Source organism: Rana temporaria, chromosome 12, assembly GCF_905171775.1.
Source record: "Rana temporaria chromosome 12, aRanTem1.1, whole genome shotgun sequence".
In the NCBI taxonomy this organism is placed as follows: Eukaryota; Metazoa; Chordata; class Amphibia; order Anura; family Ranidae; genus Rana; species Rana temporaria.
The window spans coordinates 22091117-22106785 of NC_053500.1; the positions used below are offsets into that span (position 1 = coordinate 22091117).

The window sequence follows — 15669 nt, forward strand, 5'->3', positions numbered from 1 at the left end:
AAATAATTTTCTCATCAGTAGTATAAAGCAACCTTGTGATTTCTATCTTTTCATAGTAAACCTTGTAAATAGCAATGGGGGTACAGCGCTCAGGTTTTTCAACAGGAACGGTCAATATAAGGGTTAAAAGATAATAATCAAATTAAAATTAAAATTAAAATAGAAACACAAACCACAACGGCGACGTGTAGTCAGAAAGTTCATGAGTCCATGTTAAAGATGGTAATAGGATCAATCCAAGCAAAAATTCAGTAAGGGTATGTAGAGAGCTGTGGATGATCAGTTCCAATGGTGATCAGAAAATCAAGGCAGCTGTCCAGGAGCGAAGTCAGCTCAATATATGTAAGACACTTGATAAAGGAGCGCGCAGGTCGGATCCTTTGCGCATGCTCTGAAACGCGTTGTGGTCCCTCTCGCCCTCCGTCCAAGCTGACGTCACGTGATACCGGATGTCTCCATGCTGATATTGTAACACCAACCATGGACATAGCCGGCTCCCTCCGGTTCTCCTCGGGTCGCAACAGCTACACTGCATCTGGACGACATTTGGTCCACTGTTCGCCAGACTTTTGCCAGCTCCCCATCTGCAGCATAGCTATTTGTGATGTAAGTGCTGGATTATTATAATTGTTATATTAAAAACTCAGTTTATTCAGTGGCGCTTTTTCTCCTTACTTTTTTGTAGTAAACCTTGTAGGAGGAGTTTTCATACTGCACTGATCCTCTGTCTGGACAGTGCTGATTGGCCCAGTGCTGATCTCATGCACTCTGCCAAGAAAAAAAAAATATAGCAATACACACCAAACTGAGCATGTGCAAGCCCGTCCACTGGCTCTGTGAATATCTTTTTTTTTTTTTTAGATAGTGGATCAAGTAGGGGATCAGAAAAACAGGATCAAATAGCCTGTATACACAATGCAAAGGTTTAACCCCTTAAGTTCCACCGTTAGTATAACAAGCATGCTTTACTGCATATACAGACTGATTTTACTGTTGTGGGTTTAGTAACCCTTTAAGCAAAGTGGTGGATATGTGCGCACACTAGAAGTTAGGGGAGGTGCAGAAAATCTAAGGATCTCTAGGTTGATATATACCTTATCCAAATCTAGAAAAGAACACCAGCTGACAGATATTTTTGGAAATTTTGAACAGTTGCTAAAACACTGAGATGTGTGTTAATTTTTTAGTTTTTTTTTGTTCTGTTAGTATTTTTAGTTTTTTTTTTTTTTTACAGGCAGGACAGACCTCAGTGCCAGGCTGTTCTATTTTAACAGCGAGGCCAGAATACCCTTTTAGAGACCGCATTTGATTGGACCTAGTCACTGTTCAACTAACAATTCTGTCTGGCCCCTTCATTTGGATAAAATGGTGGAGTTAGAACTTCTGTCAGTGTCCTATTGTGAAAGATGTCAAATTTGATCGCCACAAAGGTTCTGTTATCTTATCAGAGGCAGTCTGTGTGGTATAAAACCACTAAACCCACTATGCAATGTCTTATTAAATGAATGACAAAATTTACTCTTTTACATACTTTTTAAAAATCTTGATCATTGTTTCCCAAATAGGGGAAGAAAAAGTGGACATGCCCAGACCATTTGTAGAAACATACCAAATTAGTTTTAAAGCGGGGGTTCACCCCAATTTTTTTTTTTAACATTACATTCAGGCGAGTTATGATAATGACATTACGCAGTTTTTTTTTAAATCCTTGTCGTACATACCGTTATATATGGAACAGAAGGTGTACTGTAGGCCTATAATACACCTCCCGGCGCCAAAATGGACAGAAACTGTACAATAATCAATAACAGAGGATTGTCAATAGATCGATCATCTGTGTATTACAGTAAATTAAATTAAAAAAAGCAGCCGTTTAATAAAATACAAACATATAAAAAGAGATTTAAAATCTATAAAAACAGAAGTTGTCAGCATAGAAAAAATCACAAACAGCGCTAATAGTGGTATGTTCTAGCGTAAATCCCAAAAAGGAACCACTTATACACTCGGTGCAGAATAAAAGAGTGTGTCAGTAAAATAAAGAAAAGTCCATTGATACAGTGTCCGATATAAGGAAGAAATCAGATCGCAAACACCTTCCACCCGAATTCCTTAAAGGGCACCACGTGGGACAAAGTAAGCCCCCTCTGGGGTGCGAACTCACCGCAACACAATGAATACAAGGCGATGTATAATATCTCCAGACTGACAAAACTCTTCAGGTAGGGTAATCAGAAACATCTGCTAATAGTCTCCCAAACAGACCAAAAAAACACAGAGAAATGCCATAGCGTAATTCCGTTTTTAATGGTAATGTAAAACAAGAGCCCCACAGCACAGATTCCCCTCAATCAATGCACGTACATGTAAATAAAATCAATAGCGCAACATAGTCACCATCTCCAAGGACTGGAGTAGCATCATACTGGCCTGGTGTAATCTCGTGGGAGACAAACTGTCCTGGTTCCAGCAGAGGCTCTGGTGGAGCGCATAGGTCACTTCCTGAGCGTCGTGATAAGCCACGCCCTGACGCGTTTCGTCATAGGACTTCGACAGAGGGCGTGACTTCACGACGCTCAGGAAGTGACCTATGCGCTCCACCAGAGCCTCTGCTGGAACCAGGACAGTCTGTCTCCCACGAGATTACACCAGGCCAGTATGATGCTACTCCAGTCCTTGGAGATGGTGACTATGTTGCGCTATTGATTTTATTTACATGTACGTGCATTGATTGAGGGGAATCTGTGCTGTGGGGCTCTTGTTTTACATTACCATTAAAAACGGAATTACGCTATGGCATTTCTCTGTGTTTTTTTGGTCTGTTTGGGAGACTATTAGCAGATGTTTCTGATTACCCTACCTGAAGAGTTTTGTCAGTCTGGAGATATTATACATCGCCTTGTATTCATTGTGTTGCGGTGAGTTCGCACCCCAGAGGGGGCTTACTTTGTCCCACGTGGTGCCCTTTAAGGAATTCGGGTGGAAGGTGTTTGCTATCTGATTTCTTCCTTATATCGGACACTGTATCAATGGACTTTTCTTTATTTTACTGACACACTCTTTTATTCTGCACCGAGTGTATAAGTGGTTCCTTTTTGGGATTTACGCTAGAACATACCACTATTAGCGCTGTTTGTGATTTTTTCTATGCTGACAACTTCTGTTTTTATAGATTTTAAATCTCTTTTTATATACCGTTATATATATATATATATATATATGTGTATGTTCACCGCGGCTTCCGGGTATAATCTGCGGGACTGGGCGTTCCTAATTGATTGACATGGTTACGACCGGCGCATACAGCGCGTCACGAGCTGCCGAAAGAAGCCGGACTGCGAGTCGGCTCTATACAGCGCCTGCGCACCGACGTTCGGCTTCTTTCGGCAACTCGTGATGCGCTGTATGCGCCGGTCGGAAGCATGTCAATCAATTAGGAACGCCCAGTCCCGCAGATTATACCCGGAAGCCGCGGTGAACATATATATATATAAAACGGTATGTACGGCAAGGATTTAAAAAAAAAAACGGCCTAATGTCATTATCATAACTCGCCTGAATGTAATGTTAAAAAAAAAGATTTTTGGGTGAACCCCCGGACTTGAAGTGCAAAGTGGATTTTTCTTTAGCAAATAGAGACAACTCTGCCTGCTTGCAGTGTCTATCAGAAGAAGATGGGCAAGTGCCCACTCACCAATCCCTGAGACTGGTGGTGTTGCAAAAAGAAAAAGATGTGGATCTTTACAACGACTCCCTCAGGGAGTGGCGTCTGACCTTGCATTGCGCCATGCTGCGGCCCAGCTGGATATGGTGTGTGTGGAGCAGGAGTGGCCTCCAGGCTGCCACCGATCAACCAGATGATGCTGGCACTGGATGTCCCTTGAACATACACACAATGACTCTTCTTTGCACAGGCTGCAATGCAGCCACAGCACACTCAGACACAGTCCTTACTTGCAGATCTAGGCCGGGGTGCCAAGAGAGCGATCTGGGCCTAGCACAGCCTTTTTTTTTAAGCTCTCCCAGCAGTCTGTCCTTCTCCCCCAGCGGTCTGGTAGTTGGAGTTCAAGACAGTCCAGCTAGAAGTGAAATCCCAGTTTCCTGAACTACATGTTGCTTTTCTTTGGATTTAGAGCTCAGTTACTCTACATTCAGGAAAGGACAGCACAGAATCCAGGCTAAACACTAGAGGAAAACAGCTCCACAACAGTAAAGCTGCACAATGTCTCCTGACTGCAGGTAAAAATAGCAGGCTCTTGTCTACAGTTACATAGGATTCTGTAGGATACTTTCTATGTATTTATTCTCTATTTTTTTTCTATCGGTGGAACTCAATGGCTGATTTTTCCCTTTTAGCAGAGATCAAGTGAATAGTGATGGTCATCATGTGATTTGATCATGTGAAATGAGCTTGTGGTTTATGCAGTCTAAAGAAGAAGGAATATATCATTAGTTACATAGTTGCCTAGTAGTTGAGGTTGAAAAAAGACACAAGTCTATTAAGTCCAACCTATGTGTGTGATTGTATGTCAGTATTACCTTGTATATCCCTGTATGTTGTGGTCGTTCAGGTGCTTATCTAATAGTTTATTGATGCCCCCTGCTGAGACCACCGCCTGTGGAAGCGAATTCCACATCCTTGCCGCTCTTACAGTAAAGAATCCTCTACATAGTTTAAGGTTAAACCTCTTTTCGCCTAACTTTAATGAGTGGCCACGTGTCTTGTTAAACTCCCATCCGCGAAAACGTTTTATCTCTATTGTGGGTTCACCAGTACGGTATTTGTAAATTGCAATCATATCCCCTCTCAAGCGTCTCTTCTCCAGAGAGAATAAGTTCAGTGCTCGCAACCTTTCTTCGTAACTAATGTCCTCCAGACCCTTTATTAGCTTTGTTGCCCTTCATTATACACGCTCCATTTTCAGTACATCCTTCCTGAGGACTGGTGCCCAGAACTGGACAGAATACTCTAGGTGCGGCCGGACCAGAGTCTTGTAGAGTGGTAGGATTATCGTTTTATCTCTGGAGTTGATCACCTTTTTAATGCATGACAATATTCTGTTTGCTTTGTTAGCAGCAGCTTGGCATGATTGAATGCCATTGCTGATCATCTACTAGGACCCCCAGGTCCTTTTTTCTATTCTAGATTCCCCAGAGGTTCTCCCCCCAGTGTATAGATTGCATTCGTATTTTTTGCCACCCAAATACATTACTTTACATTTTTCTACATTTGCCATGTGGTTGCCCACCCCATTAATATGTTCAGATCCTTTTGCAAGGTTTCCACATGCTGCGAGTTATTTCCCTGTTGTTCATTGTTTTTTTTTGTATTCTGCCTGGCTTTCTCTTTAATGTGCACACACATGCTCCTAAATCACTTATTAATGGTTACCTGCTCCTGCTATTGGCAGAGTGATTGAGAAGCTTGAAGGAAAAAAGGTCTCGTCATTCTCTGAGCTCTCAGTGTGTCTAAGATTTAATCTGGTGAGTGGCTGGGTAGAGGTGGAATGCATCTAACTCATCAGACAGAGGAAGAGCCTCCTGATTAGAATTGATTCAGTGGCCATCATGAGGCTCTGTGCTTCTGATAATTATTGAATATAGATTAGCACTAGGGGGCTGAGGTATTACAGTTCACAAAAGCAGCATGTGATGTTATGCTGGCTAATAAAGATTAATTATGATATTATTTTGGTGGAATGGAATTGACGTGAGCTCCTGGGAGCACTCAGAAGTTCAGTAAATAGTCATCAGAAGCAGTCGTCTTCTTTTAACTGTTAATTGAATTGGAGCTCTCTCTGAATATATCTCCTTGACGCTGCTACGGGTTCATCCCTTCTGATCAGCATATGTTCTGTTACTCAGCTTACATTGAACACCGCTTTCTGTTAATTCGCAGATAGAATAAAAACCACAGAACAATGGAAACATTTGAGAAATGGAGACTGAAAATAGGGGAAAATGTTTTTTATTCCCTTCATGGACCCTCTGTTGAGTTATGTTTGCCTGAATGTTTCTGTAAGTTTGCTTCAGTTTACTCTTACAATACAGAAACACATTTGGTAGGTTACTATGTTCTGACTAAACTAAATGTAGAGAGGCATACTCATGACTGTGGTAGTAAGATTTAGATTGTAAGCTCTTCTGGGACAAATACTGCTACTAGTAGCTACTTTGCCATCCTTCACATTGGAACAAATTCGCCAACGTAGCCAAACTTATGTTTTGTTTGCGCATTTCATTCCAGGCACAATTTGCCCCACACATGTTTTATATCGGGTCGCATGCTAAAAAGCACATGAGCAATAATGTTAGCACAAGAGCTCCTGCGTAACGATAAAGCATCTCTTTTGCAACATATTTTATAATAACGTTTTTCCAGTGCTTGAGGCCTCGTACACACGATAGGTTAAACAGAGGACAACGGTCTGATGGACCGTTTTCATCGGTCAAAACCGATCATGTGTGGGCCCCATAGGTTATTTAACCATCGGTTAAAAAAGCCAACTTGCTTTAAATTTAACCGATGGATACCTAACCGATAGGTCAAAACCGATCGTTAGTAGGCACAACCATTGGTTAAAAATCCACGCATTCTCAGAATCAAGTCGACGCATGCTTGGAAGCATTGAACTTGGGTTTTTTCAGCACGTCATTGTGTTTTACGTCACCGCGTTCTGACACGATCGGTTTTTTAACCGATGGTGTGTAGGCGCGACGGACCATCAGTCAGCTTCATCGGTTAACCGATAAAAATGGTCCATCAGACCGTTCTCATCGGATGGACTGATCGTGTGTATGCGGCTTCAGACAAACACCATTTTATTCTGTGCAGTATTATCTTTTATATTTTACCAGAAAATTGTGTCATTTGTTGCATTTACAGTGATGTGAAAAAGTATTTGCCCCTTCCTGATTTTTTTTTACACAAAGATAATCAAAGTAAATACAAAATCCAGTTTTTAAATTATGAAATTTATTATGTGCCTGGCCCTATGTGAAACAGTACTTGCATTAAGACCCCCCCCCCCCCCCCGGCATGTTACAACGTGAATAAACTGTGATCAAACCCATTTTTTTAAATGCAGAGTTAAACTTTGCTTGCCATGCCCAGGCCTGATTACTGCCAGACCTGTTGAATCAAGAAATTACTTATCAAAGATGTCTGACAAAGGGGAGCACACTAAAAGATCTAAAAAAGCAACACATCACGCGTTCTACAGAAATTCAAGAACAGATGAGAAACAAAGTAATTGACATGTATCGGTATGGAAAGGGTTACCAAGCCATTTCTAAGGCCTTGGGACTCCAGCAAAACCACGGTGAGAGACATTATTCAGAAATGGAGAAAACTTGGAACAGTGATCAACCTTCCCAGGAGTGGCCGGCTAACTAAAATTACTGCAAGAGCATGACGACGACCCATCCAGGAGGTCATAAAAGAACCCAGAACAACATCTAAAAAACTGCAGGCCTCACTTGCCTCAGTTAAGGTTGGTGATCATGATTTAACAATATGAAAGAGACTGGGCAAAAATAGCAACCATGTGAGAGTTCCAAGACCAAGGCCACTGCTGACCAAAAAATACAAATCACATTTGCCAAAAAATATCTTGATTATTCCCAAGACTTTTGGGCAAATATTCTGTGGATTGATGAGACAAAAGTTAAACTTTTTGGAAGGTGTGTATCATGTTACATTTTATGTCAAAAATGAACACAGCATTTCATAAAAAGAACATCATACCAACAATCATACTTGGTGGTAGTGTGATGGTCTGTGACTGCTTGGCAGCTTCAGGACCTAGACGATTTGCCATAATTGATGGAACCATGAATTCTGAGCTTTACAAGAAAATCATGGAGAATGTCTGGCCATCAGTTAAAGACCTCAAGCTCAAATGCACTTGGTTTATGCAGCAATTACTTTTTCATGTAGGGCCTGGCAGGTTTGGACAGCTTTTTCCCCTTTTAATAAATTAAATCATCATTTAAAATTAATATTTTGTATTTACTTTGTAATAAAATTAGTTTGATGATCTGAATCATTTAAGTGTGACAATACTTTCACAGCACTGTACAATGCTGTGAACAAGTATTTGCCCCCTTTCTGTTTTTTTTTTTCTTTTTTGCATATTTGTCACACTTAAATGACTCAGATCATCAAACAAATTGTATTATTGAAAAGCAAGGAAAGAGGGTGGCACATGCAGGAAATGAAGATAAAGATGTTTATTGAAAATCCATGAAGATTAAAAACATGACAAACAAACGATCCAGGGTGCTCAGTAGACGCGTTTCACACAAACATGCTTACTCCTTACTAACTAGCCCCTGGTGTGCATGTTCATTTATAGCCAGACAGGTGAAATTTAATCACCTGTCATGAAAGAAAACAACCACACACACAAAGGGTATATGTGATGTAATGATTAAAACACACACAAAAAATGAAATAGATGAATACGTATAAAAAAAGAGAAGAGCATTTTAGGGGCTAAAGAAAACAACTAAAAGAAAAAAATATATACATATATTTTCAAATTACAAAAGCAAAGTTAAAGCGGAGGTCCGGTAAAAAATTTTTTTTTTTAAAGTCAGCAGCTGCTAACACTGTAGCTGCTGACTTTTAATAAGGACACTGACCTCTCCTAGTCGCCAGCGATGTCAGCCCCCGCCGAGGCCGATCCTTGATCCTGGCAGCTCCAGGCCGCAGCCATCCACAGTAAGGGAAACATGCAGTGAAGCCGCGCGGCTTCGCTGCCCGTTTTCTACTGCGCATGTGCGAGCAGCGCAGCGCTTTGTGAATGGGCCGGCTGCTTTCTGGGATACACACAGTTCCCAGAATGCAGCGCGCCTCATTCACAAGAAGAAACCGAGTGTAGAAGGAGGAAGAGAATCCACCGCTAAAGATGAAGAGGCAGATTCTGGACTTCCGCATAGCACCAGCTATTTAGGGTAAGTAAAACATTTTTTTTTTTTTTTTTTAGATTTTTGGTGGAAAGATTTTTTTCGTGGTGGAACTCCACTTTAATAATAAAATAAACCGTGACATAAGTAATCATAGAAAAGGGAAAGAGAAGATTACCCATCATATAGACTGATGGAAAAATTTCAAATTTAAATAATGTGAATGTACCATCAGAGTGTTAGTACAAAAGTGAGTACACCCCTAAGTGAAAATTTCCAAATTGTCCGACGACCCCCCCCCCCCCCCGGTGTCATGTGTCTCATTGGTGTTACAAGGTCTCAGGTGTGAATGGAGAGCAGGTGTGTTAAATTTGTGTTAGCACTCTCACTCTCTCATACTGGTCACTGGAAGTTCAACATGGCACCTCATGGCAAAGAATTCTGAGTGTGTCTTGCCTACAGACAAGCATGGTGGTGGGGGTGTCATGGTCTGGGGCTGCATGAGTGCTGCCAGCACTGGGGAGCTACAGTTCTTTGAGGGAACCATAAATGCCAACATGTACTGTGACATACTGCAGCGGAGCATGATCCCTTCCCTAACATCACTTTCGCCTAGACGCTGTGGAAGGAAACCTAGGGAAGGGTACGTTTTATTACCTAATCCAGATGTTTCAGACTTGCCTGCCTGTTCCGGTTTAAGGGTTCTTGCGGTAGTAATGCTTGAATCATGAATAAGGTGGAGTCTACACCTTTGAATAGGACATCACAGCTTGAGCTATTAAATCTAAATTTAAGATTGCTGTGGTAGTGGGACCAAGTGTAATATTATGCTCGTACACACGACCGGTTTTCCAGGCAGGAAAACTGCCATGGGAGCTTTTGGCCGGGAACCCCGGCCATGTGTATGCTCCATCGCAGTTTTCCCAACAGGAAAACAGCGGGGAAGAAAAGAGAACATGTTTTATTTTTTCCCAGCGGACTTTTTCCTGTCGGAAGAAACGATGGTGTGTATGCTTTCCTGAGGGGAAAAAAATGCGCATGCTCAGAATCAAGTATGAGACGGGAGCGCTCGTTATGGTAAAACTAGCGTTCGGAAAGGAGTTGGCACATTCGTCACGCTGTAATGGACCGAAAAGCACGAAGACTGAAAAGAGCGCATAGTCTCTCACCAAAGGGTGGCGCCGTTTGAATGGAACTTCCCCCTTATAGTCCCATTGTATGTGGCGTACGTCACCGTGCTTTGGACGGGCGGTATTTGGCCTGAACGTGTGTATGCAAGGCAGGCTTGAGAGGAATCCCGTCGGGGAAAAACTTTGTTTTTTTTTCCTGCCGAGAAAAACAGTCGTGTGTACAGGGCATGACACCTAAAGCTGTTATAATTTATGAGAGCATAACTGCAATCATTTTACAACCTTTCTTTTCAATAATCCAAAATACTGTAAGGCCACTAAGAATGAAGGAAATACATAGCTAAGCAATCTTTTTATTTATTTATTTTTCCTAAGCTTATCACACAAATTTGACTTATGAAAGGTGAGACAATGGGTTACTTGTTAGTCTTTGAAACCTGAAGCATTTTTTCCCCTCACATGGAATGTACATACTACTTAGGGCTAATTGGTTGCCCCTGCTATTTTCAGTCACCCAATACAATCATGGCACATCAGCATTGTCAATACCTGACAGTGTAAGATCACCTAGGAGATTAGTTGCTGACCCTGTAGGCATCTATCTTTAAACTGCTCAAATACCGCAGATTATAAAGTTGTACTAGGAAAGGAAAATATCAGGCGGAAAGATGGAATTGGCTACTGTGTAGTAGCTAATTGGCAGATGGTCGACTGAAACACTAATGTTAATAATGTAGTCTGCTAACGAGTTGACAAGCAAGAGTCATTTGGTTCGAATACCCCTTTAATCTCATGAAAGATTATAATTTCCAACTATAACAGTCATCACTGATGACGGGCACTAACAACCTAAGCAATGGCCATTTTTTTAATACTATAATGCGTGCGTGAAAAAGTGCTAAAATGTTGTTGTCTTCAATTATACAATTGAACAGGTGTAAGGCAGGTTATTTTGGCCTTTTTACAGTTACTCATTTGGAATGAAGAACTAAACTATTTATTTATTTATTTTTTTAAACTCTAGCATGAGTGCTGCACAAATAAGCAGCCATTAAATAAGAATTCCTGACTGAAATACTTATCCCTGGTTAGTGACTCCCTAGGTCTTCAAGGCAGAAGATTAACATGACAGCCAAGGAACTAGCATTTCTAAAAGTGGTCAGGAATGATAAACCATGCATTTGTCTAGGTATAGCTTCCATCCATACAATGATCAGTGCATACCTACGTTTTTAAAATTCCATTTTGCTTACCTTATTTTTGTTTTTGGCATCACTTGTACTACGTGATAAAGCATGGCTCTGGTGGTGGTGTAGTAGTGCAACCAGCACCTAAAATGAAAATGAGACATTACGTCAGACTCCTTTTTATAGTATGCAGAAGAAATAGAAATGCTTTGATGTACAGTACAACAGCGCAAAGGCTTCTGTGTTGTGATAATCTGTATATACTGTATGCTAAGCCTTATAGTTGTCAGCAGGGATCGTAACAGGTTTTAATGATTTGGTGCTCAGTAAGGCCCCCAAAGACCGCTCAAATTTAAGACAATGTCTGCTAAATTGGCTAAACTTCGAGCTGTTTAAAAAAAATCTGAAAATTAACAGGACAAACAATGATGACATCATATTACTTCCTTGTTTTCCATTTTTTATTTCTCCTATAGAATAAGAGATGCAGGCATTCAAATCCTAGCAGTGTAACCCTTTCTTACTCTATCCAAAGAATGTTCTAGCTGGAGCAAAGTTTTAATGTTGATAAAGTACAGAGTGTATAACCAGCTTTCAAAGATGCTTACAAGAGTAATGTAGGCTGTCATCATTGACTTCCTTTTTAAAACCAGTTACCAAGTCCTTATGCTGATCCAATTTTAAGCCATTAACATTCTCAGTAAGTATGCAAATCGGTTCTGGTTTCACTTGCTGCATGTTTGTCCTGTCAGCCACCCAGTACTGAAGCCAGAGGCAGCCAGAAGATCTGAGTTTTATACAAATATTTTCACTTCGGACCACTAGATCATTAATACGACTTATTGTAGATAAGTCGTATGGGTCCATGCATTTCATTTTCCCATAATACCAAAACAAGCCAGTAAACCAGTTCAAGCGGAGTTCCACCCAAAAATGAACTTCCACTTTAAGTGATGATGACCCCCTGCCATGCCACATTTGGCATGTCATTTTTTTAGGGAGGGGGGCGGGTACCCAGTTTTTATGGACACTTAGCTCCTACTTTTTCCTCTGGCTCCGTGGTGCCAGAAGGAAGTTAACTTCTCGCCCTTGTCTCCATGCAATCTTCTGTGACACGTCACGGGTCCCAGAAGATTGCCCGGCCATTCACAGCGTGCCCACAGTTAGAATGTCGGCGCTGTGGAGAGGAGGGGGAGAGGAGCGGGGCTTCCTGCGCCCGCATCGCTGGACTGCGGGACAGGTGAGTATCGGATTATTAAATGTCAGCAGCATTACTTTTAACTTACTTGTAGCTGCTGACTTTTAAATGGGTGGAACTCCACTGTAAAGAATAAATTGTATTCACCAGTGAAATGGTTTGCTAACAGTCCATGATTCAGAAAAAAATATCTTGGTTTTCTCATTCTCTAGCTTTCCTCATTACAGAGTTGCAAAAGCCAGCCATAGACTGAATTATGATCCGCCTGAGCAGGCTGGTTGTAGTGAAGTTGATCCATCGGTTGGTTTCAGTACAACCAGCCTATCTTTTTCCTGCCCAATCACTGTCAGGCCCTGTACACATGATCAGTCCAAAGTGATGAAAACGGACTGAAGGTCCGTTTCATCGGTTAACCGATGAAGCTGACTGATGGTCTGATGTGCCTACACACCATCAGTTCCAAAACCGATCGAGTGCAACGCGGTGACGTAAAACACAACGACGTGCAGAGAAAAATTAAGTTCAATGCTTCCAAGAATGCGTCGACTTGATTCTGAGCATGCACGGGTTTGAAACCGATGCTTTTGCGTACTAACCATTGGTTTTGACTGATCGGTTAGGTGTCCATCGGTCAAATTTGAAAATAAGTTCGATTTTTTTTGACCGAAGGATAACTGACCGATGGCGCCCACACACGCTCGGTTTGGACCGCTGAAACGGACCTTCAGTCCGTTTTCATCAGTTTGGACTGATCGTGTGTACAGGGCCTCAGTGGCTACAGCTACCAGCAGTGATTATTGTATTCTGCCGGTGGGAAAGGCTCCCCATCAGAAAAACACAATAGTTCTGTGGGAGGGATACTCTCAACACTGACTGTGTTGCTGGGGGAATCGAGGAATTTTCTTTCCTTCCACCCATGGTGCATAATCTATGGCCTATGGTTGCCTACACATTTCTCTCATGACATTCTCCTTTACCAAAATACACTTCTTTGAAAAAAGAAAATAATTTTTATCATCAATGTCATGCTTTGATTTAGGCTTACTAGTCATACCAGTCATAAAGTCAGTTAATGGCCCTTTTAAGATGGACCATCTTTGACCTCCTTTCCAGAAATGTATAAAGTATAAAACTTGTGTGATATGCAGTTTTGAAGATGGGGTGATGGGGAAAAAAGCTCTCCTGGAGGGTTCTGTACTTTGCTTAATGATCACTGCTATATTCTGACATTATTATTATAAAATAACAGGCAGGCAAGCAGGTGCAGCCTCACAATACCTGAGTCAGGTTTCTTTCCAACCACTGTCATTAATCTGAAGGTTCGTGAAATTATTTTGCAACATTTACACAGGTTCAGCTCCTTCTCGCTCGTAACAATTAGTCAACTTAAAACAGGATATTAATGTAAAAGTTCAGCGCATGAACATAAAACTAGGTTTTGAAGATCTGTTACTAGGCGAAACCAGAAAATTAATACCTGCCATTGGCTGTAGTTTCTTGAAATTACAGTGGTTTCTTATGCCACACAATACTTCAGTTCTTTCATTTAGAGTTCGCTACTCAGTGCGCCATTTAATTTGGGAGAAAGAGTTGAGTTTTTCAATGCACTTTCTCTTGAAACTCATTTTATATTGCCTTTCACATGTACTTTATAGAATAAGCTGTGTTCAGATAAAATTGATGTGAAATGTTACCCCATTTTATATCAAGTAATGGAAAAGCAGAATATTGTTAAAAAAGAAAAAAGAAAAATGGCCTGTACTGAAATGTTACCCAACATGGACCTAGGGTCAGATATTTTTCATGTACAGTGCATGCATGCTAACCAATGTGTTGGTGTAACACAGGCATATACTACCATTCAGATACAGTACTCCCCCTTCACAGGAGTAAATTGAAATACCCAGCACTTCCGGTATGAGAGAGTATTGTTCTTCCTTTTTCCACATAAAATAATTTTTTTTGCCTCCCGATTGGCCCAGCGCTCTCCGTAGGGCCTCATACCAATATGTAAGATCGAGGTTTTCTGGTTTGGAGTGTACAAAGAGATACTTTCCTCTCCTTTTTACTGACTGCTGAATGGAGCAGTGGGGGGATGAGGAAGGATGATGCTGCAAAGTGAACTTTCATGGGCAAAAGGAAAGGATCCATTTTAAGGTTCATCTTAGGAACTTGGGGGAGAATGGAGCCAAGCTAAGCTTTTTCAAGAATCCAGCTACTTATATCACTGGTCTGATATTTTGCTATGGAAGCTACATTTGCTCATTATTTGTAAGTATTTAAATTGCTTGCCTTTGTGACACTTTCTTTTTTTATTATTCCTTTTTGTTTTTTGTTTTTTAGCAGTTTTTCTTTTTAACCTCTACATATATTAACAGATTCTTAGAATTCTAGAAGAAGAATTATGAGTGGCAATTATCCTAACTGCATAGCTGTAAAAAAAAATCTGTTCTCTAATATAATGAACAAAACGGCCAAGGAAATATCATTAGAATGTGTTTTTTTTTTTCATAGCCCAGTTTACTTTCGTTGGTTTATGGCTTTGCCATTGCTATAAAAAGATCTGTACCTGTTTCTAAATTGCAATCACATGATTCACACCTTTATCGAAGCAGCATGAATGATTACACAAGGTAAGAAAATCTGTGAAATATAGTTGACATAAAAGACTATTAACATGTATTTGCAGTTTAACTGCAAGATAATCAGTAAGCAACAGGTTTCTCTCTGCAGATAGGACCTATTATAAGATTGCATGACTTTTGGGTTTTGGCACATCAGTGATAGCAATAGGGTACACGGCTGTAAAGAAAGAGAAGATAACTTGCCAGACATGTATTAATGTCACGCCATTCAAAAAATATTGTCTTCTAATGGATGGCATTGCTGCAACTGTCTTTTAACAGTATAACAGAAATGTGATATATAAAAAAAATGAATGCATACATGTAAGTGGGAAGTGAAGCTAAGGAAATTCCTTTGTCATGTTCCTTTTTGTTTTGTTCAGATCATGTATTCAGTGAGCACACATGTATTTTGAGCATTTTATGCAGATTTAACCCTAAACTTGATTCACTTTGTTTTTTGTTTTTTGTATTGCAGTTTCTAGATTAGCCACCAAAGGCAGATCAAAGTGACAACTACCATTATTCTGCTTTTGCTTAACAATAGCTGAGTAACTGAAAGCAATTTTTTGCATGCTCTTTTGTTTATGGGGGGGACTTATGGGGCATGTTGGAGTTGA

At 40.7% G+C, this 15669-nt stretch overlaps 1 protein-coding gene and 1 long non-coding RNA gene across 4 annotated transcripts in view; one reads left to right on the forward strand and one right to left on the reverse strand.

The window, feature by feature from the left end:
- LOC120919217 overlaps positions 1-1518 on the forward strand; it is a 200794-nt gene extending 199276 nt beyond the window's left edge. For all 3 annotated transcript variants that reach the window (XR_005744536.1, XR_005744534.1, XR_005744535.1), the window contains one exon: positions 1235-1518. This is a non-coding gene — a long non-coding RNA (uncharacterized LOC120919217). The remainder of the gene's footprint in view (positions 1-1234) is intronic.
- Positions 1-15669, reverse strand: part of LOC120919216 (cadherin-like protein 26) — a 106461-nt gene that overhangs the window by 74196 nt on the left and 16596 nt on the right. Inside the window, exon 2 of the mRNA XM_040331270.1 lies at positions 11294-11371. Coding sequence (XP_040187204.1) covers positions 11294-11371 — 78 coding nt within the window. The remainder of the gene's footprint in view (positions 1-11293; positions 11372-15669) is intronic.